The 25,768-nt window shown below is 40.6% G+C and overlaps 1 protein-coding gene across 6 annotated transcripts in view; it reads left to right on the forward strand.

Annotated features, from left to right (window-relative positions):
- ELAVL2 (ELAV like RNA binding protein 2) overlaps positions 1-25,515 on the forward strand; it is a 54,990-nt gene extending 29,475 nt beyond the window's left edge. For 2 of the 6 annotated variants that reach the window (XM_059833545.1, XM_059833546.1), the window contains exons 4-7: positions 16,937-17,090; positions 20,911-21,136; positions 24,674-24,712; positions 25,185-25,515. In XM_059833545.1, the coding sequence (XP_059689528.1) occupies positions 16,937-17,090; positions 20,911-21,136; positions 24,674-24,712; positions 25,185-25,515 (750 nt within the window). The remainder of the gene's footprint in view (positions 1-16,936; positions 17,091-20,910; positions 21,137-24,673; positions 24,713-25,184) is intronic. The other 4 variants (XM_059833541.1, XM_059833542.1, XM_059833543.1 and 1 more) reach the window with 3 other exon arrangements.
- Positions 25,516-25,768: the final 253 nt, after the last annotated feature.

The following is a 25,768-nucleotide window of genomic DNA, read 5'->3' on the forward strand; positions in this document are numbered from 1 at the left end:
GGAGCAAACAGCATACAAGAGTCAATGACTTGCACATAGTGACAAGAAAATTTGATGCGTGTTTTGTTGTCTTGGCTTCTGCTTGGGAGAGGGGAAATCCTCAGTGGTTCCCCCTCCCTTACTCCTGAAAAACTCCTTAAAAAAGACATAGGTGAATTTATTGCATGACTATCTGAATAGGAATATCTTTCAGTGTGGTGTAAAAGACTTCTACATTAACAAGAAAGTGTAATAAGATTCTCTGTCTAAAGAGGAGTGGGCAAACAAATAGCCTATCCCTGAACTGACGTAGAGCTGTGTAAGATCCTGAATAGGAGACAGCTTTTTACCTAGATTATTAGAGGTAGCAGGAGGACACAGGAAAATCTTTTTGGCTGCTTGGATGATGGACATGGTCTTTTGTGTATCGCAGCTCCCAAGGGGACACTGAAGGTGGCAGTAATGCAGTGCTTGTTCCTCCCTCGCCAGGTGAACTGGGGCTGAGGAGCTTCCTGCTGTCCTGTCCCCAGCTCTCCAGTGTGAGAGGGTCTGAAGTGGCAGAGGGACTCTGACTCCAGTGGAGAGGGTCTGCATGCAGGAGCTGGCAGACAGTTTTCTTGCTCATTTAATGCTGGTGATACAGGCATAGACACTATGCAGATATGGATTGGAAAGGGGAAAGAAAATGGTTTGTCCAGGCTAGAGGCCTAGGAGTTGTCCTTTTTTATAAGATAGCATTGATTATAGAGCTGTGTTTTACCTACCTAGTGCTTTTTAAAAATGAGATTTAGTAAGGTTTCCTCCTCTTTTAAATTCTTTGGACTATTAGGGTGTTTACATGGGTAATTATCACCTGTCAGGGGAATAGAGATTTAAGAAATTTTTATCTAAAGTATTAAATCTGTAGGTTTTCTTCCCACTCCTTTATAGCTTGCATATATTTAAAAAAAAAAAAAATCAGGCTTAACATGTAACATCCTGCCAACTTCCTGTTGGAACGAAGCTTGACGCATTCTTTGGCTAGAAGCACAGTTGTCCTACGTTACCATCATCACCTAGTTAACTGCCCTACTGTAGAAAGCTGTGTAATGACAAGAGCTAGTTATGACTTCAACTGAAGAGTGAATGCTTGACTGTCATGCTTTACAAATGCGCAAAGTAGTGCAGTACAGCAAGGGAAGGCTTGGGAGTAAGGGATGTGCCACAACTTTACCATCATCACCTAGTTAACTGCCCTACTGCAGAAAGCTGTGTAATGACAAGAGCTAGTTATGACTTCAGCTGAAGAGTGAATGCTTGACTGTCAGCTTTACAAATGTGCAAAGTAGTGCAGTACAGCAAGGGAAGGCTTGGGAGTAAGGGATGTGCCACAACTTCATTAGTGTCCTCTGAGGCAGAGTGTCCTTAAAACTTGACATTATGCAATGCAATTTCACTTGATGTCTTGAACCATTACTTAGGTTTACAGTAAGATTCATTTTAAAGGAATTGTGCATAATGCAACTGCTGAAGTTCTCCACCCTTATGAACTTCTACCTATGATAGTACTGTTGAAAACACTGTATTTGCTTAATGGAAACTAACAAAATGCTGAAAGAAGAAGCATGCTTGTTTGATTTCTGAGTTAGTGCAGCAGGTAAAAGATTGAGATTTTTCCTGTCTTCACCACTGATACTTGTAGAGGAAAATTTTGGTAGTGTCACTTTTTGTAGAAATTTTTTCATTAACTAATGTTCCTGGGGAGCAATGAAATATATGTGAGTTGTGTAAAAAGTCTATTAAAATACCAGAGGCAAGTGAGCTGTGAAGGTGAGAGAAACCCTCCTTAACTTCTCAATTTGTTTTTCTTCCAGCACTAAAGAACATTGTTCTAGTGAGTAGCAAAAGGGGATCCTATTTGGAGGTTTAATTAAAGCTAGTGAGTTTTACTGATGCTATCAATCAGCAAAGATTGAGAGAGAGAGGGGGCATGGTGCCAGACCATTTAGTGGTCTTGACAGGGTAATTAAATACCTCAGGAGTGTATTCTCAAGGTAAAATTGAAGTGGTCTAGCAGATCTGAAGCCGAAGAACAATTTGTCTTGAAACAAAGCTAAAGGTGTTTTTTCCTGTTAGATTTCTGCAGGAGTTATAAAAATGGTAATTATACAATCTTTTAGCTATATTACAGTTAAAGCTTTGACAGCATTTCCATTTTAAACCCTGTCCCCACCCCACACATGCCTTTTCATCCCCAGGTAAAATTTGTTCTTCCCTGAAATTCAAATCCCCTCAGACTTTGAATGTTACTTAACCACATTAAGCTGGCTGCTTGCTTTTCATGTTGCTGAATAATATTGAGAGGAGGATTCACTTCTGAATGCATATTGCTGTCACTTCCTGTAAACCACATTACAGCTACACGGTTGTTCATTAATGCCTAACCACTCTGAGGAAAATAATACAGCATGTCACACTGAACTATAGAATGTGCTAATCTCACCTGCAGCAACTACATAGCTTGTTTTCTGTTTGGATCCCGAGTGCTGTGTTGCAGCTGACAAGAGTTTCTTGCAGGAGTCTGTCCCTGCTTTCCCTGGGGCAGAGGATCCTTAGATCAATGGAGCTCACCCTAAGGCTGCTGAGCAGGTTTGCAGCCAAAAACCTCAGTGGTGCAGTAAGGTCCTTTCTGAGCCTGCGTAGGGGGTTTCTGATGCAGAAATGGAGTTGTTAGGAGGAGCCAACAGTACTGTTTGGAGCTGAAGGAAAGCTGCAAGCATTGCTCAAAAGCCAAGCTCTAAGCAAGCAAAAAAAGCCAACAAAAAACTGCTTGATACTACTGAGATCAAAGATGCATCTTCCTGTCCTCTGCCCTCCCCATGCTATGGAAAGTCCTTGAAGTAGGATATGGCTTTCTGCATGGGTCCAAAATGCTGCAAATGCCAGGCATGGATATCTGTCTGTTTGGGTTTTTTAAAAACCAAATAGTTGTTTTCTCCATAAGAATGCCTTTACTATTGTAAAATATGGCTGCACTTATTTTTGAAGTTATGGAAGTCTTGAGACAAATTGACCTCTAAGCTAGTGGCTTTCATGTTTTTTGGTATATTAATTAAATATTGACTCTGGGTGTCTTTCATCGATGCAGTTATAGTTTTTCCTGAAAGGCTGCAAGATACTGCAGTGACATGGTAACTCTTAAGTGTTTTGTGCATTTCTATAAGGTATGTGTCTGTGGAATGAATAATGAAAGAGACACCCAAGGGGCATGCTTGCCAGTGTCTCTATCAGCAGCAGCAGCTTCCTAGACACAAACACAGAGAAGCTGAAGTCTACTTGTTTCCTTCAGAAGAAGGGAAAACTCGTGAACTGATTCACCTCAACTCCAAAAACAGAAGGAGATTTGGTGTCTGCTGTTTTGAGATTTTGTTCTTGTTTCTATTATTCCTGTGGAGGGCTGGATATTATCCTGTGTACTCTTGTCCTCTATACTATGAAATGGTATGTTTTTTTATTGGAAGTGCCTGAAACTTGTGGTGCTCATACTCACTGTTTGGGCATGAGTGGGGAAGGAGTGTTCAACAGATCAGAATCAGGAATGCAAAGTATGGAGGAAGGACTTTGAGACTATGAGAAAGTGAGATGTAAGAAATTGAAAATGTTTGGAGGCTGGATCTCCTTCTGTTTCTTTCATTTATAATTAAATTCTAAGTTAAGTATTATTTTTAAAGAGACAATGATAATTACAACAGCAAATTTAAAAATGTTCTATATTAGTCCTTTTAAAGGCAAAACAGCAGAATTGCTATTCTGTAATTGTAGTGCATAATTCCCAATTTAGTGTAGAAAGAGGTCAGCGAACTTAATTATTGTCTTTCTCTTAAAGTAGAATGGTAAGCTTCTAATAATATAGGTAAACTGTTGTACTATCTCGAGCACTTCTGGGAAAACCTCTGGTTCCGTTTTCATATGTAGCAGGATTTCCAGCTGTTTTCTGTTGTTAACATGTACGTACTATTTGCATTTGCTTCTGTTCACCAAATGGTATTTTGGGTCTCATGTATCCACTTCAGACCAAGTCTTGTGAAAGCCTATTTCTGGTGTTCCTTTGTGGTACGTACAGTAGCACAAAGTCTTCCTCTTTGGGCAGTGTGCTGTCCTTAATCAGTTACATCCTAAGGAATACTCCTGGTCCTCTTCCTCTCAGTCATATAAAGACTGGTCTTAAGTCTAGATTTGTCCTGGAAGAAGGCTGTGGTAAGATAATGCTAGCATAATAGAAACATGCAGACTTTGAATCTAGTAAAGAGAATCAGAAGAGGAGAAAAAAAAACCTTCTCAAAAACCAGAAACAAAACACAGAAAGGAACACAATTAAGAGCTAGGAACTGAAGCTGCTAACTGGAGATGAAGTGCCATGTCAAATTAAAGTTGGAGAAGAGCTAAACAACAAATGTGGTGAATTCTGTACTTCAGTTATTCTCCGCATGCACTCTTCTCTTACAGTAGAATACATGTGTTTAGAATTACCTGAAGATTACAGAATTAAATTATGTTCTAATAGAAACAATGCAGTTTAGGGCCCATTCTAATAGAAACAGTGCCGTTTAGAGCCCATCCAACCTAGTCATCATACCTGTCCTTTCTGATCTTAACCTTTGCAGCGAACAGCCTGTTTTGTCTTCATCAGTGCTTAGAGCAGGAAACAGGAGGAAAGCCTGTTCACCCTTTGCAAGGTCAATCTTTGTGGACACTTAATCGAAAATTCATTGAGCCATCCTTGCAGAACATGGTAACCATTGCTCAGAGGTGTCCTCTGGTTTGATTGCTCTTTCTGTCTCTCACACTGCATCTCTGAGAACACAAATGCAGCTTTTGCATAAGATGACTGTATTCAAAATACATTGTGCTACCATTTTACACTTGTCTCTTAGCCTAAGCAAGGCCAAAAACAAACTTAGGAAGACTGCTTTTTCCTGTAGCGTTGAAAAGTCCTCATCTGGTACTGTGCCATGCTCTGTAAAGATCCTTTTGCTAATTTTGGTCATGGCTTTGACTTTTTTCAAAGTCTAGCCAGGAAAATTGTAAGGACTTCAGAGTCTGTGTTTTAAGCTCTTAAGGCATATTCTTAATCTGTCACTGCTTCTGAGGAATGTTTTCCGACAGCTGGTAGAACCATGTAAACATACAAGATACCTTACAAGCAAGATCAACTTGATCTGTCCTTGCCTGCTGAGTCACAAGTTTATCACTCTTACCTGAAGTAAATTCAGGTACCTTTGAAACAGCTGCCTGCAGAAAATTCTCTTACAAATTGGAAGAAACTTCTTTTAGAGGCTATGTTCCTCCTGAGAATTGTGGAACAAGGGATTGTTTCCTGGTAGCTACTGAAAGTCAGAACAGGCCTGCTGATGTAATTGAAGCACCTCCACTACCCAGAGAAACCTGTTGCTTGCAGACAGCCTTGTCAGACATGCAGTGGACTCTAGTTGCTAGTTTTCTTTGGCTTGTAAGAGAACTGAGGGTATAAATCCTTCTGGAGCAGGTTTAGCTGCTGGGAACTGCTACAGAGAATGATGCCTGAAATCCCATAAGGATGTAACTTTTCAACATTATGACTGCTGCTTTTCAAAATGAAAGATGGTTCTCTTGGATAATGCAGTGTTATCCAAGGGTATGAGACTGAGCTAGAATCAAAGCTCCTTGAATCCAAAGCAAAGGGCATCCATCTAGCTGGGTACTTTCAGCATAGGGTGGAAGAGGGGAAGGGCCCACTAAAGTCTCTTTTGAAACTATAGCTCTGATCAGGCCTGTTATTGCTATGTGTATTGAATTTGATACCATTATTGATCAGTATTGCTCCTGCCTAGTGATGAGAACTGGCCATATTTTATTAGAAAACTCATGGCATAATGGCTGGCTTGACGATGACAGGGAAGATGAGTTGATGACTTACTGATGAAAGACCAATGGATTGTCTTACCTATGTCGACATGAGTGCTCAGGCGTTTTACATAGTGAGTCTTCAGCATATGGAAAATATCTTGGTTTCACAAGGAGGTATGTTGGTACTTCATTTCAAGATAACCTCAGGAACAGTACTGGGAAAAACGCTTCCCAGACTGGAGAATCGCATGCTTTTCTTACAAAACATTTCATCTCAAGAAGAATTATGGGCATTCTCAGCTTCTCAGTCTGGTTGTCTTTAATGTCTCACTGCTGGTCTAGGCCTTCATCAGTCTTCTCATCTAGATGAGACCTGCTCATGGTCTGAGTTCCTCTTAAAACCTGCTTTGCTGTGCTGAACTTGCTGCTGCCTGTGCTTTAATAATGACTAAATCATGTCCCATTCTGAGGAAATTGCGAAGGTGAGAGGGAGGAGTGGATTAAAAAGGTGAGCTGGGACTTAGAGCCAGAATTGAAACCAGATTTTTCCTTAGAATTAATGCTGATACAAATAACCTGAGTAGCTAACTCAGTTTCCTAGCTTTGCTGAGGAGCTAGGGCTTGTGACCTGCTGTCTGCTGGAAAGTGGGGTGAGCATGGGCTGTGCTGCAGGAAGGTAGCCAAGTGGCTGTGATGGTCGTTTTCTGACTGACGAGTCAAATATAGAAACATGGTCAAAGAGGAATGAAAATTAAAAAAATCTTTCTGAGCTCCAGTACTCGTATCAACGATGCACCTCTCTGTCCAGTAACTAATCTGAAAATTGATGGAAACCTCAGATGCTGGAGATCTTGCATCCGGTGTCCATACCGTGCACTAGCATACTTAAGAGTGAAGGTGATAAATATATAAAGGTGGAAGACTTTCCTGTGAGCAGTTACTTATCAAAAGCTGCAAGAGACTATACCTGTAAGGAGACTTCACTTTATTTCAGTGGAAGTTACCTGCAGAGGGGTCATTCCTTAGTTTTGAAAAACACATCCCTGTGTTATTTTTTCCCCCAACTCAAAAACCTTGTTGGGTTCCTATTTGTGAGTCTTAGTAGGTGTGTTGTGGTATTTTTAGCCTACAGCTCTTCGGCAAATTCATATTATCTAGGTAAAACTATTCTAGTTCAAAGGAAGAGCTTTATAAAATACAGGTACTCCTATGTTGGCTCGTCATGCTCATGTGAAGTGCTGTGCCCATCAGTAATCATTTTGACCATCGTATTTTAGGTCTGCTTGTATAAGAAGCTTGTAAAGGAACTGGAGCTTCAACACTGTTTTACCTGAGCTGTTGATTTGGACATGGAAATGCCTGCCCTGGTCAGTGTAGCTCTCCTTGTGTGCCAGGGTTGTAGGTGATCCTTTGTCAAGAGTTCGTGTAGCAGCTGACATAATTACTCTGCACTGCAATGTCCTGAGATAATTACTGACTTTACAGGTCCCTTATAAATATACCCTGTTCCATGCAGTCCTTGAAGAGAAAGCTCTGATATCAGGGCAGGATATTGATCAGCCATTTGTCTCTGAAGTGTAGCTCATCATGATCTCCCACCAGTTACTACTTCATGGCCAGGTCTAGTTCTAATTGCATCTGGTTTGTGGAAGAACAAACTGTCAGGTTAGTCCATTCATGCCCTCAGCTGTGTGGGCACAGAACAGACGTGGATCCCATGGCTGACCTCAGGGCTGCAACTGCCAGCTCTGACAGCTACAACCAGTGCCACTCTTTGAGATGTGGACTAAAATAGCAAAACCTCTTCTGATGGTAGTGCTGAAAGGCTGTGACTTCTTTGTCCAGTTTTTGAAGGTGTTACCTATTGCAGGGCGGGCTGTAAAAGCAAAGCCTGTATGGGATATGGTTATATTAGCTTAATCTACACACATAAGTGAAACTTATGTGTTTGGAGTAGTGTGTTTTTGTAGTTCCACAGAGTTGAGTCTAAATTGCCTTTAAAGAGGAAAGACTATTGTGTTTGCAATTTGCTTTGCCCACAGAAACAAATGCTGCTGCAAGCTTGGACCATGAACTTAAATGCAGCACAGCATGTATGTGTTTAACAAGACAGTCTTGGTATACTGGGAAAAGTGGCCTTCAAGCTTTGTTTGGAATAGAACTGTCTTTCATTTGAGGGGAGACAAAGTAAACTTGATGAATATACAGCAATGTACTCTCCTGTTGCAGACAACAACCTATCACTGGCTAGTGACAGCTGAGATCTGGTCTCTACTGTGTGTTGCAGCATCTTGTTACTAGAAATGAAATTAAGAAGAGTTCTTGAGTCACGGCATCTCATATACTAATTAAGTGCAAGTTAAGACCACTGCCTCGCACAATGGTCTCTGGCTTTGTTACAGCAATGTTCTCAAAGAATTATGTCCTTGTTTTTATTGTGCTTGCCAAGGGGGCTTATATATTCCTAATGTATTCCTCTTCCCAGTAGAAATCTGTCTGGTTTGCAGGAAGGTTTAACCCATTTTCATCTGCACAGACTGGGTGGTAATTTATTTGGATTTTTGCCATAAGGCAAACAGTGTTCTAAGCTGAAAGTTTACACTGGAAGTTATTGAATGAAAACATTTACTGAAATCCTGATTTTAACACTTGAAGATTTCATATTTAAAGACTTACAAGAATACCTTAAGTAGAGGTGTGCAGAATTTCATATCACTTTTTCCTACAGTTCTTGCTGATAATACAAACACTCTGTTTGCCCTCTATACTACTAATAAGCTAGAAGATAAAGATGGAAGTATGGTGCTGAGGCGTCTAAAGGTAGTAGCAGATAGTAAGAAACTGAACCATTCATTTGTAGGTGTTAGGTCTCTTTGTTCTTTTTGGCAACTTCTTTGTTTAACCTGTTTACTTTAACAGTTTTGACTTGAAAATTGCAAATCAGTTCATCTTGATGTTAACAAATGAAATATTAAAGCAGTGAAAATACTTGGATTTGGTGTTGTAATGTTTGCATTTCTAGAAACAAATGTCTGTCTTACTAACTGCAGTGGAAAATTCCAGTAAAATTGTTTTTAAATTGGTGTCTTCAGAGCAGCTGTGTTCAGTGTGGTACAGCGTGTGTCACATTAAATATTTAAAAATGTAGGCTTTCTGGCTGCTTCTTGCATTGTGTTCAATGGTCTTGACGTTGCATAACCTTAATGTTTATATATTAAATATTCACCTGTGGAAGTAATATTTTAGCACAGCTATTAATTCAGTGCATTTGTATATTGTTTGAAGAGATTGAATCTAGAACTATTGGTAAGTAATTACTGGACAAGCAAACTGACAGGATACAGGTAGGGAGATGAATCTGGACAGTCTCTGCTTTAAATCTGTATCACAAGTGAAATAGCTGGACTTTGGCATCAATAACGAATAGAAACTGTATATCCCATACTCCAGGCAAGCTTCTTTTGCATGGGAATTAGTTCCCTTATACCAGTAACATTTTGTGATGTCCTTGTTTTTCTGTAGTGATGCTGACTTGCATAATCGGATCACTAGTAACGGATAACTAGTAACACCAAGGAAAGTCAAATTTCAGTGACATTGGGTTTCTGAAATTCTATGTTTCTTTCAAATCTGTTGCCTGACCAGAACTTCTGGTGCTTAGCAAGATGACTAGAGATAATGTTTGGATATTGGTAACAAAGTTCTGATTTCTGTTTGTGTGTTATTCCTGTGACTAATGTGCCCAGATTCCAGTACGCATCAGTCAGGACACAGGAGTAGTCACTGGGATACTTTCCATGTAGGGTAATCTGTGACTGGCATATATATGTTCTTAGATATGAAAAATAACTTGTAAACACACTTCAAGAATTTAAAGGGAATGACACTGAAACTGAACTTGTAATGGTCGTATTTACTGGTTAGAGCTTACTGCTTTCATTTGCTTGCTTTCTTTAAATTGCATTCAGTATAGGCCTTGACTGCTATGTCAAACTGTATTCCAAACAGCATTTACCAGCTAGGGCATGAGCAATAAACATCACTGGATCAACTGTCACCGTGAAAGAATTCATGCTCATTTGACAGAGGAAAAGTGAGAGGAGTTTTGCAGGTACTGCTTTATATCTTGACAGGTACCAGTTCTGTAATGTAAGGTAAACTTGCAGTAAGTTACCAAACATTTTCTGTGGATTCCCCTCTTCTGGGGGGCTCAGAGTGTGTTTATATCCTTGATGTGTGACAGCACATGCAGCAGTGTGAATTCCCCTTTGGAAGACAGTGTCTCTATTTTGAATTCCTGTTGGAAGGAATAGGGAGAACATGACTGTTATCACTGGTTTTATACAAAAAGCTGAGTCGGAATCCTCTGACTTGCATTTGTTACCTTCACTTAATTTGTGTTACTTCCAGAGTCTGGGTAGAAGTCCATTTTGAAGAATTTCCTTAAGACTTATTTTTTTTGTTGCAGAATCACAGAATGGTTGAGGTTGGAGGCACCTCTGGAGGCCTCTAATCCAACTGCCTGCTCAGAGCAGGTTCACCATAAGCAAGTTGCTCAGGCCTATGTCTGGTTGGGGTTTGAACATCTCCAGGGTTAGACTCTACAATCTGAGTAACTTCTTCCAATGCTTGACCACCCTTTATCATAAAAGGTGTTTTCTTAAGGAATGAAATCTATATGGAATTTCCAAATGAAATTTCTGTGTTTCAGTTTGTGCCCATTTTCTCTTGTCCTGTCACTTGATATTACAGGAGAGAGTCTGGCTCCATCTTCTTTACTCCATTCATCAGATTTTTATGGCTAAGATCCTGCTGAGCTGCCATTTCACCAGACTGAGCAATTCCTGCTCTCTCAGCCTTCCCTTGCATCAGAGATGCTCCAGTCCCTTAATCACTTTTGTGGCCCTTTACTGGACTCACTCTAGTTGTAAATATCTGTCTTGTACTGGGGAGCCCAGAACTGGAGACAGTCTCCCAGAAGTGTCTCACCAATGCTGAGTAGAGAGGAAGGATCACCTCTCTTGATCTGCTAGTAATGCTTCTACGAATGCAGCCCAGGTGGCTGTTGGCCATCTTTGTTGCAAGGGTATTTCTGCTGGCTCATGATCAGCTTGGTGTCTACCAGGACTCCGAGGTTCTCTGCCAAGCTGCTTTTCAGCTAGTCAGCTCCCAGCATATACTGGTACATGGGATTATCCCTCCCCAGGGGGAGGACTCTGCTTTTCCTGTTGTTGAACTTCTTTGAGGTTCCTGTTTGCCCAATTCTCCATTTGTTGAGATCCCTCTGGATGGCAGCCCAACCCTCCAAGGTTTGTATCATCTGTGAAGTTTCTGAGGGTACGCTCTGCCCCAACATCCAGGTCACTAGTGAAGATGTTAACCAATATTGGATCCAGAATTGATGGAGGCTGGTGACTAGCCTCCAACTGGGCTTTATGCCACTGATCGCAACCCATTGAGCCTGGCAGTTCAGCCAGTTTTCAGTCTGTGTCACTGTCCCACTTAACTAGTAGGTACTTAATACTTATCTAGTATGTACTTAAGTACATGTAGGAATACTTAATGTGCACTTTGTGAGGATGTTATGTGTTAAGTCTTACTAAAGTTGAGATAAACAACATCTGCTGTTCTTACCTTGTCCACCAAGGTAGTCATGTCATTGTAAAAGACGATTAGGTTGGTCAGACATGATTTCCCTGTTATAAATCCATGCTGACTACTTCCAGTCACCTTCTTGTCATTCATGTGACTGGAGGAGATTTTTGTGACTAGTTGCTCAATCACCTTCCCAGGGATTGAGTTGAGATTGACTGGCCTGTAGTTGCCCAGAGAGCAAAAGGGTTTCTTGCCACTCTTGGAGATGGGTGATAACTTGTTTCCTTCCACTCCTCAGAAACCTCTCCTGTTCCTCATGACCTTTCAAAGACAATCAAGAGTTGCCTTGCAATGACATCCATCAGTTCTCTCAACACTTTCAGGCCCCATGGACTTTTGTCTGGGCAGTTTAAATATTCCTCAGTGTAATCCTCCTCCACTAAGGGTAAGTATTGCTTGTTCCAGACTTTCTATTGTCTCGTGGGCCTGGGATCCCTGAAGGCCAGTTGTACTGGTAAAGACTGAGGCAAGGAAAGTACTAAGTGTCCTGTCCTTTTCTGTGACCCTGGTCAGCAGTTTCTCTGTCATGTTCAGCAGTGGATTCATGTTTTTCCCAGTCTTCCTTTTGCTGGCAATATATTTGTACAGATCTTTTTTTTTGCCCTTCAAATCTCTCACCAAATTCAAATCCAGGTGGGTTTTAGCTTTCCTAACCTCATCTGTGCATGATTGGACACCATTTATATATTCCTGCTTTCACATCCTGTACACGTCTTTATGTTGGAGTTCAATTCCTTGTCACCCAAGCAGGCTCCTAGACACCATTGCTTGATTTCCTGCTTGCTAGGATGGACCTCAGGCTTAGAGGTGATCCTTCAATCACTGGAGATAGTGAGCAGGGACCTCAACATGATTTCCAGCTGTTCTAGCAGCTTGCTTTGTAAGAACTGTTGTATCTACACCTGTGCTGCTGGGCTGTGGTAATCGCCAGGGAGGTCCATCAGCATTATGTATGGGTAAGAAGGAAGAATTTTAACTTCATTCTCAACACTACTGAACTTGAACTCCGGATCAGGCCAACCTGGTGCATTAGTTATTTGCTTCTAGCCTGCCTTAGCGTCACTAACCAGGAGGCAAGGAAGTTCCAGGTATTAAGCATTGCCTCACAGGTCAATTGTTTGACTTAAGGTTTTTCTTTGCTTTAAGTGTGTGTCCTCTCTTCATACAGAACACAACTCTCTTATTTCTGCTTACATTGTACTTCCTCAGTTTTATTCTATCTAATGTGTTAAATCAGCATGACTTTAACAGCAGGGGGCAGCTGGAGAGAAAGTCCAGTTATTGCATTAGATTGCTTAGAAAATGGAGCTATTTAATCTATCAACATCTATAGAACTACTTCTAGAGCAAAATCTAGATAGTTTGGAGACTGGGAAAACAGTAGCACCATCAAGTATGACTTAGGGGTTTTTGACAGGCCTTTGGTATCTTCTATTCATACAGATTCCTTTTGTCCTGTTTGAAAGGAGTTTGTGAGGCTTACATTCTGCAGCCTCTGTTCTGAGTGCTTGCAAGTGTGCATGCTTATTAAACAGCTTAGTAACAGGTATTTATCTGAGTTTAAAGCTAGTGTAAAGTCCACAATACCTCTTTAATCTTCAGCAAACCATGGGGGTTTCTCAGTGAAATGTTGTTTAACCAGCAGTTGCGTAGTTTCCTTGTTAAACATAAAGTTAAGTCACTGTTTTTCTTCCTTCCTTAGCTGGTGGTCACTCCCGGGTATTCTGACTTCCCTCCAGAGGACTTGACTAAATGCATATGGAAAGAAAAACTGGTCTGACAGCTTAAATAAATAGGACTGACTAGAACAGTTTTCAGTGTATTTCAATTCCAGAGAGAATTAAAAACTGACAGATAAAATTGAGATGTGCCCGCCATGCATGCAGCTATACATCTAGTTTAACTATAAGTAGCACCTGTGCTCCCCTGCTTCCATTGGCATCAAACTTTACATTAATAACAGTTCAACATGTTCAATTATGAAATGGACTTTGTTGCTGTGCCCTCCTACCATGTTGCTGTGCCCTCCTACCATGTAGAGTTAAATCTAGGGGGTGGAAGGGTTCCTTTTGAAAACAAATACTTACCTGTTCAGAACTGCTTGGTTCTGATAATTCAGGATTTTGTGTCTACTCCTGTCCCCTAGGCAGTCTGTGTTCATTCTTTGGTCTTGGTCTCCTGAAGGTCATCCTGTCAAGTGTGGCATGGAGCTTTACTTCTTAAAGAAAGCTCACAACTAAGTGGGCAAGTTCGGCAAGTTCTTTCATTCCTTAGGTGGTGTATTTTTTTTTCTACCTCTTAGGTAGCCATCACTGTCCTTGCTTCTTCTTTGGCTGAATGCAGGCAAGCTTTACTCTGTTTTTCTGTCTCTGGTGCGGCTTACCTCTCAGACTCTCTGTGCACCTGGGAATATCATAAGTGTATATTTTTGCCTGTAGAAGAGTAGGAAGATGACTCAGGATCAAGAAACTGTTCTTTCAAATATGGGTGTGTGTAGTTTGAGGGTTGAATATACAGAATAAAAAAAATTTGGTTTCAAACACAACTTGGAAGTATTGGGCTTTGGCTGCACAGCCATATAATGGTAGCAGATTTACCACTTAGAGGAAAAAAACCCCTGTTTTTACGAAACTTCGGTGTTAAACCCTTCAGCACAGAACTGGCAAAATCAGTCACTTGACCCAGCTGCGTCAGAATCTGCCATACAGCTGGTAGCTGAAGTATTGTTCATCTTCTCTTTGTCTGACTTGCAAGACTGTGCTTTCCCCTCATCTTTACTTCTGTAGTTCCACTGGTACTTGTTGTCCTTGACTTTGCAAATACTCATCTAAAGAAAGGGCACGGTTAGTTAAAAAAGGCAACATGATACAATGCTAGGATCTCTCCTTTCTTTCTCTAAAAGAGCTAACGTTGCTGATGTGATTTGGACTTGAGTATTGAATCTACTCTAGCAAGTTTTAAGAAATCGTAATTATGTATTTGCCTTTCCTGAAGGACCTGGTAAATATTTCATCTACCTTGTGAACAGCTCTTGGGAATCAAGTATTCTGTCACGTGCAGGAACATGACTGCTGTTCTTCTAACATCTATTATGTGGTGTCTTGTTTCCAGTAGTTTACAAGATCCCATCTTTGCTGTAGTTTAAAGTGGTGCAGCATAGTATATGGATAAATTACTTATGATGCTGCAATTCTGATAATACTACAGTTCTGAGAGGCTTCCTCTGGCAGGTTACAGGCACTTGAGTCCTGAACACTCCTGCTGTGTGAATCTGATTCTAGGTAGTAGTTGATATTGTCTTCTAGGAATAATCCCATGTTGACTTTCTTGAATAGCAAGAATCACATCAAAATAGAAAATCTAATCTATCAATTCCCAGCTAGTCTACAAAATGAACTACTGCTTTCTGTTCGCACTGTATCTTGGAAAAAATCAAAGAGATATCAAAGACATTTTTAAAGAAAAAACAACCCAAAACTTTTAACTTACTGGCAAATAATCCATTGTCAGTGTATGTGACTGGATTATAGAAGAGGTCTGGGAAGCTGAGGTGGAAGGATTTGTTCAGAGTCACATAGAGATTCCTGCCATGACCAGATGTCAGGAATATTTTTTTGGTGTTTGGTGGGGTCTTTTTTTGATTGGTTGGTTTTTTACACTTGTGATAAACACTGAATTCACTTAAAGGGTCTATGGCTTTCTACTTGGCATCTTGATGGTGGTAATTTTTGTGAGCTCTTCTCTGGACAGTTCCCTACTGCATATTTCTAATAATATAAAAAAGTGAGGGGGCATGTAGAAGAAAGAGGACTAAGTAATCTTTAGTTTAGTGGACTCAGCACCAGTGGAAAATAAACTGTTCTTCAGTGTGGCTTTACTGGAGTTGAAACAAACTGTATGGAAACTGGGAAATTCTGTCATTCCTGGTGTAAAATTGGGCACTGGCAGCTTTCCTATTACGATTAAATTTGCACATCTTCAGAAAAAAAGAGTAAATCAGGAGAAAAGGCTGAGGTTATTCTCAGCTGCCTGTGTGGGAGATCAGAAGGTATTACCTGGAACCCAGGTCTTTAGCTCTTGTGCGACTCTCACGTTAAGAGTAAAGCACTGTGGCTTGCAGGGCTTTATGTTGGATAGTGTGTTATCCTGGACAGCTACAGGTTTTGTAGGTCAGCCCTGTTCAGCCAGCTTTGGAAGATACCTTGCACAAAGCCGCTGGGTAGAATGTGGAATGATCACAGCAGTGTTCAGGGTACTGCTTGTTTAGTCTCCAGAATGCTCTAACTCAATTGCCTTTTTTGTTTTACTTCCACAGGAGTCTTAAGAGTCTGCTGGTCTGCATGGAAATGAGACAGGGGGAGGATTTGAAAATAGATGTCAAAGGATCAGGCAAAAGATATATTTACAGAGTTCAGTTCCAGCTGCCCAGATGTGGCTGATCCTGCATTGCAGGGAGGGAATGAAAGGAGATAAATCTGACCACTTCTTGAAGCTCCTTTTTACCTTTACATTTTGTACAGTGAAACCCCCAAATAAAGTATTTTGTCCTGTTGTGTTCCACAAGCATGAATGATCTGTTCTGATCTTTCCTATGAGGATAAACTGCTTGTACAGATTTCAGTGGGAGATAGTGGAATCTTCAACATGCTGGTTTTGTAGCATGTGTCTAAGGGTTGCAGGATCTAATTGTTAATCTTAATAAAATATTTGCCTGACCCTTTGAGGCAGTAGGTAAAAACTTCTATCCAAAAGGACCTGAGAAGCTCACTGTTACTTGACATTTTGTGGTAAAACTTCTGTGTTGCAGAAATTGGCAAACTGCTGAACAGCTGAAATGCAAGTGGCATTCCTACTTCTGCAATTCATTCTTAGGCCTATAAAAGTGATGTAGCAGAGCTCGCCTTGACCTCATGACTGATTGTGTATCATTTGATAGCAAGGTCAACACATGTACAAAGGGCTCAGCACTTGAAAAACACTTGCAAATGTCTAAGTGGACTCTTTGGACTATCTTTCTGTGTTTTGACCTAAATATCTAAGTGAAATCTTTATTCCTTGAACTTTTTAATGCTTTTAATGATAATTAAAAGGAAAACATTCTTGGAGCTCCTTAAATTTTTCTTTTAAATCTTACAGTAAGCTGAGAACACTTTTTCTCCACCAAGGCTTGCTGGAGTACGTACCTAGCTTTTCTCCTTTATTTGAAAGTAGTCTTTAAATTATATATGATTTCACGTAGTCATCCTCTGCTGTGTGGTCTATGTTGCGTTCCTTCAGTGTTTTCACAGAAGCCAGCACCAAAAAAACTACTTTAACTGGCTTTGCAAGGTAACTTTTCTGGCTGCCCTTAAAAACATTTCAATATCTTGGAATAAATGACACTGTCCTGTTTTTAAAGTGTTTGATATCTAGGGTTTTTTCCTTTCTTTTTCGTAAGGTTTCCTATGCGCGACCAAGTTCAGCTTCTATCAGAGATGCAAATTTGTATGTTAGTGGACTTCCAAAAACAATGACCCAGAAGGAACTGGAACAGCTCTTTTCCCAATATGGACGCATTATTACTTCTCGTATTTTGGTTGACCAAGTCACTGGTAAGTGGGCAGTTTTGCACTTCCTCTCACTTTTGGACTCACAGTTTAAGAAATATTTCACCTTTCAGTACAATAGTCTTGTCTCTAGAATATATTAAAGGTGCATGTAGGCCAGAAAAAGCAATTTTCTGCTGGAATTGTTCATAAATATGCATGGACAAAAATAGATTGTGGAGTGTACTGAGCCAGCTTGAGTAATTTCCACCCTGAAGGTGCAGGTTTGAAGCCTGTTTTATGGCTTGTAATAAATTTACAGCTGCTATAATCTTCCTTTCCAAGCTGCTGCCTGAAAATAGTCCCTGCGCGCCTTACAAAATGCTATTAAACACTTTTTTATAAAAATAAAATTTTATGCAGAAATGCACAGCTGGTTCTCTGAGGCTAGGATTACAAAAGACTCAAACTGGTAATTGCTGTTAAGACTGTTTTCAAGGTTGCCTCATTAACTTTGAGCATGCTGAACTTTGAGTTCCTCAGGAGCAGATAAGTTCTGTGCTTACAGTGCCTTAAAGAGCTAAGCTCTAGCAGGTTAGCTGTGTGGTTACCGTATGTGTCTTAACCAGTGAGTGAGTGTCAGTGATACTCTGGTTACTCTTCAGGTTTGGACGGTAATGGATGTGTTTTTGCTGGCTCAAATGGCTGATCTTGAGGAGCTTTATAATTTTCTGCCTCACCTGCTTCTAGCAGGCCTGTTCTAAAAATAAGCAGTCAAATGAAATGCCAACTACATGACAGAAGTATTGAGTGAGCAAAGCAAAATACACTACTTTGGAGAGCAGGGCTCTCCAAATTCTCATCTTTCCAAAAAAACTAGGGGTGGGGGGTGGAAGAATTAATTTACTCACATAATTATTCCCTGAATAATAAGCTAGCTTGGATTTTTTTATAGTTGTGACTTTGAAAAGGTACATGTCATCATGGGTGACAAACAGCTTTCAGCTGTAGGAGGTCATACAGTTTAAAAAATGGTCTTACTTTGAAAGGACTGTGCATGCTGGTGTTTGACACTTGCTTGACCTCATATGTACTACTTTGCAATTCCATTATATTAACAGAAATCTCAAAAGTGACGCATACTTACGGAGTGTTTTAATAGTGTGAGTTGTTGAAGAGTGTAGAGAGAGAGGGAAAGGAAAGCTAAAAGCCAAATAGTGACTTGCAGAAGCAGCAGATTTGCAGGTCAAATTTCCAGTCTTTGTGCAATGAATAGCTGTTTACAGTATGTTCCTGTATATCCATGCATAGAAATGGTGGGATTTGACAAATGGGCCAAATAAGTAAACATAATTAAACTTCTAAATGTGTACTGTAATTCTAAGTACTCATAAATCCTACTATGTGCACAGTAGTTCTCTGGCATAGACTGTTGTTCAGGTTTAAGCTTTCTTCCTTCCTCCTTAGTAATTTGAAAGAGGTAGACTCAAAATGGTATGAATAATAAGGTTGTGACACAAATTGACAGATGAAAAATACAAAGTTGAAGCTGTGACATTTGCCTTTTTAAATTTGCCTCTTTCTTACGCCTGCTCATTGTCACTTCGATGGTTTAAATTGTCATTGTTTATGAACAGAATATGTTTCTTGTTGTTAATGTTTTTCTCAAGAGAGGACAAGTGCCTAACTTATCTGTTTATTCATGAACCAAAATATAAGGGGCCTCTAAACAGATTTAGAAATATTACAACGCATGCTGCTAACTACTGTGGGCTGTAGTAGCTTTAATGTTAATTGGTTCAAGTACTGACTGTTCAGTGTGTTTATATTTAAGCCACAGTATAAATTCTTGAGGTGTGATGTTCCTAAGACCTTCCATAAACACTTGCTGATCCTTTCTTATGTTGTCTTTGACTATTCTGTACCAAAGAAGAACCTATTGCACAAGAAAAGTTTCCTTCAAAAATAACACCTACAAAAGTGTCGTGATATGCTGAAACTGAATCTTTTACTTAGAGGTAACCATGGACTGCTAAAACAGGGCCATAATTCCCATTAGTGCAGTCTAGAACCTGCACTCCATTCTTTGTCCTCTCAGCGTATTTGCTCCAAAGGGAACTTTAAGGGGTGCTGCAGAACAGCATAAGTAATTTCTTGCTGCTAAGGTTTAGATGACTAAGCTATTTACAGAATTTCTGTGAATTTAGATACTGCAGAGTAGCATGAACTGAACAGAGGTTGCGGTGTAGCTGGTTCTGAGTTCACTTCCATCCCCCCGAAAATTGCTTTGTTTCAGAATTACCCTTTTGGCTCTCTGTTTAAGTTGTCTCCACTGTTTTTTCTGTCAGCCTTAGAAGCTTTCTACTCAATGTAGAGGTTCATGAGGGTGCTCTCAGGGCATGTGTGGGACAACCAAGGGGTCAGGCCCAGCCAGCACGGGTTCAGGAAGGGCAGGTCCTTCTGGACCAAGCTGATCTCCTTCTATGACCAGGTGACCTGCATGGTGGATGAAGGAAAAGCTGTGGATGTTGTCTACCTGGACTTTAGTAAAGCTTTTGACACTTGTCTCCCACAGTATTCTCCTGGAAAAACTGTCGGCTTGTGGCTTAGACAGGTGCACTCTTCGCTGGGTAAAAAACTGGCTGGATGGCCGAGCCCAGAGAGTTGTGGTGAATGGAGCGAAATCCAGTTGGCGGCCGGTCACAAGTGGAGTTCCCCAGGGCTCAGTTTTGGGGCCGGTCTTGTTTAATAACTTTATCGATGATCTCGATGAGGGGATTGAGTGCTCCTTCAGCAAGTTTGCAGATGACACCAAGCTGGGCGGGACATTGATGTGCTTGAGGGTGGGAAGGCTCTGCAGAGGGATCTGGACAGGCTGGATCAATGGACCCAGGGCAGCTGTATGCGGTTCAACAAGGCCAAGTGCCGGGTCCTGCACTTGGGTCACAACAACCCCATGCAACACTACAGGCGTGGGGACAAGTGGCTGGAAAGCTGCCCCGCAGAAAAGGACCTGGGGATGCTGGTTGACAGCCGGCTGAATATGAGCCAGCAGTGTGCCCAGGTGGCCAAGAAGGCCAACGGCATCCTGGCCTGTATCAGAAAGAGTGTGGCCAGCAGGAGCAGGGAGGTGATCGTGCCCCTGTACTCGGCGCTGGTGAGGCCGCACCTCGAATCCTGTGTTCAGTTTTGGGCCCCTCACTCCAAGAAGGACACTGAGGTGCTGGAGCGTGTCCAGAGAAGGGCGATGAAGCTGGTGAGGGGTCTGGAGCACAAGTCTGATGAGGGTCTTATGAGTCCCTTATGACTGAAGGAACTGGGGTTGTTCAGTCTGGAGAAGAGGAGGCTGAGGGGAGACCTCATCGCTCTCTACAATTACCTGAAAGGGGGTTGCAGAGAGGTGGGTGTTGGTCTCTTCTCCCAAGTGACAAGTGATAGGGCAAGAGGAGATGGCCTCAAGTTGCACCAGGGGAGGTTCAGGTTGGGTATTAGGAAAAATTTCTTTACTGAGAGAGTGGTCAGACGTTGGAATGGGCTGCCCGGGGAGGTGGTGGAGTCACCATCAGTGGAGGTGTTCAAGGAACATGTGGACGTGGCATTGCAGGACATGGTTTAGTGGGCATGGTGGTGTTGGGTTGATGGTTGGACTTGATGATTTTATAGGTCTTTTCCAACCTTAATGATTCTGTGATGTATCTTATGTCAGTTAAATTTTTAAAAAAAGGATTTACAGTAGAAAAGTCTTACTTCTTTGAGAAAAAGCTCAGTTCTAATAAGCTCAAAATTATCATGTGTTCATAGCAATTGGCTATGAAAATCAAATGTAAACATCTAATATTCCAGAGTCTCTGAATTAATTATTATATTCTTCCTTTACCCTGTGCAGGGGTATCAAGGGGTGTGGGGTTTATCCGATTTGACAAGCGAATTGAAGCGGAAGAAGCTATCAAGGGCTTGAATGGCCAGAAACCTCCAGGTGCCACAGAGCCCATCACTGTAAAGTTTGCTAACAATCCAAGCCAAAAAACCAATCAGGCCATCCTTTCCCAGCTGTACCATTCTCCAAACAGAAGGTATCCGGCACCTCTAGCTCAGCAGGCTCAACGTTTTAGGTAAGTCAGATACATACTTGTGTGCAACTGTGCTGGAGGCCACATGTTCCCATGGGCCTATCTGTTTCCCTCCACTCTTTACATTTGCTGCTTGTCTGCTTTCTGTGTGTAAAGGGAACACATGAAAATGTTGAACTTCACCTATGCTCCTACAGTACAGCTAAAAGCAAAAATGCATTCCATCCTATTGATGGCATTTCAGTATATAATAAACCTACTTAGAGTTAAACAGAGTTCTTCTACACAGTCACTAAAAAAAATCCCTTTTTAAAGGTTATTTCTAATTTCCTAGCTTATTGTTGATTAATGTGCAAGTTGATTCAGTTAACATTGACCTAGGCAATTCAATTTTCTTCTTAGCCATATGGCATGCCACAGCCAGCCTTCTCTTCCCCACCCCCTATCTTTTCTCCCCATTCTGGCTTTCAGTTTTTTTCCTAATTATTTGTTTAAATCTTGCATGCCACACTTTGTCTTCTCTTATTACAAACTTTTGTAATGAACATTATTCAAGTATTTTCTGCATGTGTTTCTTGCGGATATATGTTCCCATCATGTTGAAATTACAGCCGTACAGTTCCCTGTGATATTTAGTGTATTGAAAAGGACAGATGGTGAGAACAAAGTGAAACAAATACTGTATTATCTACATTCATGAGTACTTTGGATTTTTTCGGTGATTTTGTGTTTCTTCCCACCCTCTGCCCCGGGCCATGTGATTGGAATGTGTTAAACAGTAATAAACAGTTTCTATTTTATCTTTCAAGAAATAAAATCAGCTGGCACTTTGCTTCAAAGAGTATATACCAAACTTCAAAAGCTCTGCAACGACTACCCTCGCTTTTAGGCTGAACATTCAGAGTTCATGGACTGCACTTCTGGCAGAACTTTTGAATTCTTTTCTTCAGGCTTACATGCTGCAAGTGTCTCATGTGTGTAAGGTCAACACTAGAGTAGGCTTTCTGCCCCAAGGGAATGGATAACAGGCTTTATTCATTTGGTGGATTTTCTTACCATTTCTTAGGGAATAAAAGGGTTACTTTAAAGTGTGCTGAATACTGAATAAAAGTAGGCTTGCCATTGTTCCATAGGCAGAGCATATGGGCAGAGGTTGCACTTGCAGGATGGGCCCAAGCACATTATGAAATAAGATCCTGAGGGAGCCACTGTACAGCCTGTGTGTTAACAGCATTCAACATATTCTGGCACATCTGGCCTGTTGACTCCTTGAGTTCTTCTGAGTGCACTTGTTCCTGGATACGTGGCTGTATTCAGCATTACTCTGATACTGGTTGGGATAGCATCTGTATTTAACTGATATTCCAGGTAGATCCTATCGTGATTTGTAAAAGCTCTCCAACTTTTGGAGTTTTTTCTTTGGCTAGCACTTAAAGTTCTTTCCAGTTAAGTAATTTCAATAGACTACCTCTATCCTGCAACATTAAGCTTTGAACCTTAAAAATGTCATTTGATTGTTTATGATTTTTTTTTAAATGAAGTGTATTTTTATGAATGCCCATTTAAATTTCACTGGTACATTTTTTTCTGAGATACTAGGTGTAAAGTGATTCCTGAAACAACCATTCCACTTAAAAGTATAATGGTAACAAAAAGCACTGAGTAGGTACTAAGTCTGTAGGGAACAGAAGAGAGAGTAAAATCTTTCCACTTTTATCAATGTGGAAGGAAGAACAAGGTTGAACTGACTGGTCAAAAGGTAAACGGGTTGCAGACAAAATTAGGTATTTTTTATAATTTTTTTGAGAAGGCCTTCAGACTTCTGGTTTTTTGGGTTTTTTTTAAGATCTTTGACAAATTTTAAATTTTTATAACTGTAGAGGGAAATCTGTCTTTTTTCATTTTCTAGGTCTTTGTTTTGCTGTCATTGCAACATTCCAGCCCTGTTGCTGACTACATAGTTCAGATTGCATGGATGCTTCAGATCTTTCATGTCTTTCACATGCAAGAAATCTTAACTGTTGACATTTCAGACAGGATTACCTGATGCAGTTGCCCTGTCTCTGCTAACAGTTGATAGAGGCCTGAAAACAGAGTCAGCATAAACTTCAGTGGTGAAGTACAATAGGATCACTACAATGCTGCTTTTTTCTTACTAAGAAAAATCTTGAACTGGACTTTGAAAAGCAGCTATATATAATTGTTCCTCATTTTCTGTAGGATGTGTAACTTAAAGCATCTTTAAAAATTGTCCAGTGAATGCCCCTGAGAATTTTTCCAGAATATTTTTAAGTTGTCCAGGTAACTGATGAAAACTGTTACAATGATACCATTGCTGTATGAAGTCCTCAGCTGACTGCTCTACAGCAAAGACCTGTAAGTGGTGGTGTTTCTAGAACTCTTCACCTTTGTCTCCACCCCCAAATGTTAATGGCAGCAGACCTCTGTCATCCACACTAGGTCTACTGATAGTAGTCAGGCATTTTTAATTTCCTCTTTTCTGCTCTTTTAGGGGTTCAGTGGCTTTCTTGTCAATGCATCCCGCCAACCCTGCGCACTGCAGAATCATAATGCTCTGTAGTTTGAGACCTTTTACTTAGCTGCAGACAAGACCAGATATTTTCTCTTCAAGTTTTTGTGCGCAAGTGTAGTTACATTACTGCAGCACTTGAGTTTGGATTCTGTATACCAGTAGTAGTTCTTAAATCCTATAGCTCATTACTGGAGAGAAATCACAGTAAGGTACAGATCTGTAAGGCTTTTAGCTGTAAGCTAAAAACTCAATCAAGTGTACCTTTCTTACCCAAGCTCCTATTTTGTGGAGTCCTGAAGAGAACCTTCAACAAGACTTTCTCTTCACATGTCTGGGCTTTGCCAGGAAGAAACCAGAGCTGCTTTAGGGCAGAAATTTTCTTAGAAGCACTTTAAGGGACGTCAGGAATACTGTTACTAGCTTTGGTAGGCACTGCATGTTCTGGGTATTGGCTATGTAATTCCAAAGGGTTTAGAGTTGTGGTTGCGTACTACAGTTTAGCAGCTTGGGGGAAGGTGAGGGAAGAAACACATAGAGAAAGCTTACAAACTAATACATGTCTGTGTGTGTATATTTTAAAACCACTTTTCTGGAAAAGAGTAGGAGAAGAAAAATCTTTTCTTGCAGTTCATCTTCTAACATTTGTTACTCCTCCAAAACCGTGCATCTGTCTGGGTATTCATGTCAGCAAACTGTCAGAAGCATGAGTAAAGTCGTCATCCAAAACAAGTTAGTAATGTGGAGAATTTCACTGAGGTGGTCACTGATTGTAACTTTATGCTAACAGTGTTTGACTTAAGCTGAACCTCTGGTAGTGGTGCACTTTCTGAACTATGTATGGTTGTGGAATCTACACAGGAACATCTATTTTGTATTCACCAGCCGTATCAGGTGTAATAAGGTGCCACAGGTCTTTCAGTGGTGATACTTCAATTTTGCATGAGGTTCTGTACAGTGCAAGGGATGTGGCAGTAATATACCAAGCTTCCTTAAGATGAAAGGGTGGAAAAGTCTCAAGACTGAACACTTTGCTAAATGTTTTGCAGGTTGGACAATCTGCTCAACATGGCTTATGGAGTAAAGAGGTAATAAAGGACTACTAGGTTCATAATAACCAAATTGTTAAGTATTTTGCATACTCCTACTTATTCAGTAAGACTTATGTTGGATTTTTGCATGTTGAGATTTCAGCTGAAATTGTTCATTTTGGTGCATTGTGCATGAAAGAGACAAACCTTTTGTAGCAGTTTCTTGGAATTCCTGTTTCAAATGACTTACTAATCCTCACTGGTTTTGTAGCATGCTTTTCTTTCGTTTCTCTATGTGACTTCGTTTCAGACAGACCTAGCATGGTTCTCCCTACTTGTGTATAGTATAGTACATAGTATTTGTGCAGTTGGGGAAAAAAATATTTGTGATGTTACCTTATTAGTCTGGCCAACATGTTTATGCTGTGAAATGCCCTGCATAATTTTCTTTTTTATTTTGAAATTTCTTTGCTGGGATTTTCTGTGAACAGCTACTTCATGATTCTGTTTTCTTTCCCCCATTCTTTAGTAGGTTTCCTCCAATGACCATTGATGGAATGACCAGTTTGGCCGGAATTAATATCCCCGGACATGCAGGAACTGGATGGTGTATTTTTGTGTACAACTTGGCCCCTGATGCTGATGAGAGTATCCTCTGGCAAATGTTTGGACCCTTCGGAGCAGTAACCAATGTGAAGGTCATCCGTGACTTTAACACCAATAAGTGCAAAGGTTTTGGATTTGTGACTATGACAAACTACGATGAGGCAGCTATGGCAATAGCCAGCCTGAATGGATACCGCCTTGGGGACAGAGTACTGCAGGTCTCCTTCAAAACAAACAAAACGCACAAAGCCTAACAAGTTATTCTCAGTGCATTAATACATGAAAACTATACAACAAAGGCAATTTACAAGAAGCTTTATGCGTTCGTAAATGCCTTTGTTGTATGCCAGTGTGGAAATGGGGATAAAATGACTACTTAGCATCCTAAGAATATGTGAGATTTTTTATTGCTAATGTTTGAATTAAAACTTCTTAAATATCTTTTTGTGTTTAAATATTGACAAGAGGTACAGGGTTTTTACCTGTCACAATGCATATTCTATTGCC

Source organism: Gavia stellata, chromosome Z, assembly GCF_030936135.1.
Source record: "Gavia stellata isolate bGavSte3 chromosome Z, bGavSte3.hap2, whole genome shotgun sequence".
Classification (NCBI taxonomy): Eukaryota; Metazoa; Chordata; class Aves; order Gaviiformes; family Gaviidae; genus Gavia; species Gavia stellata.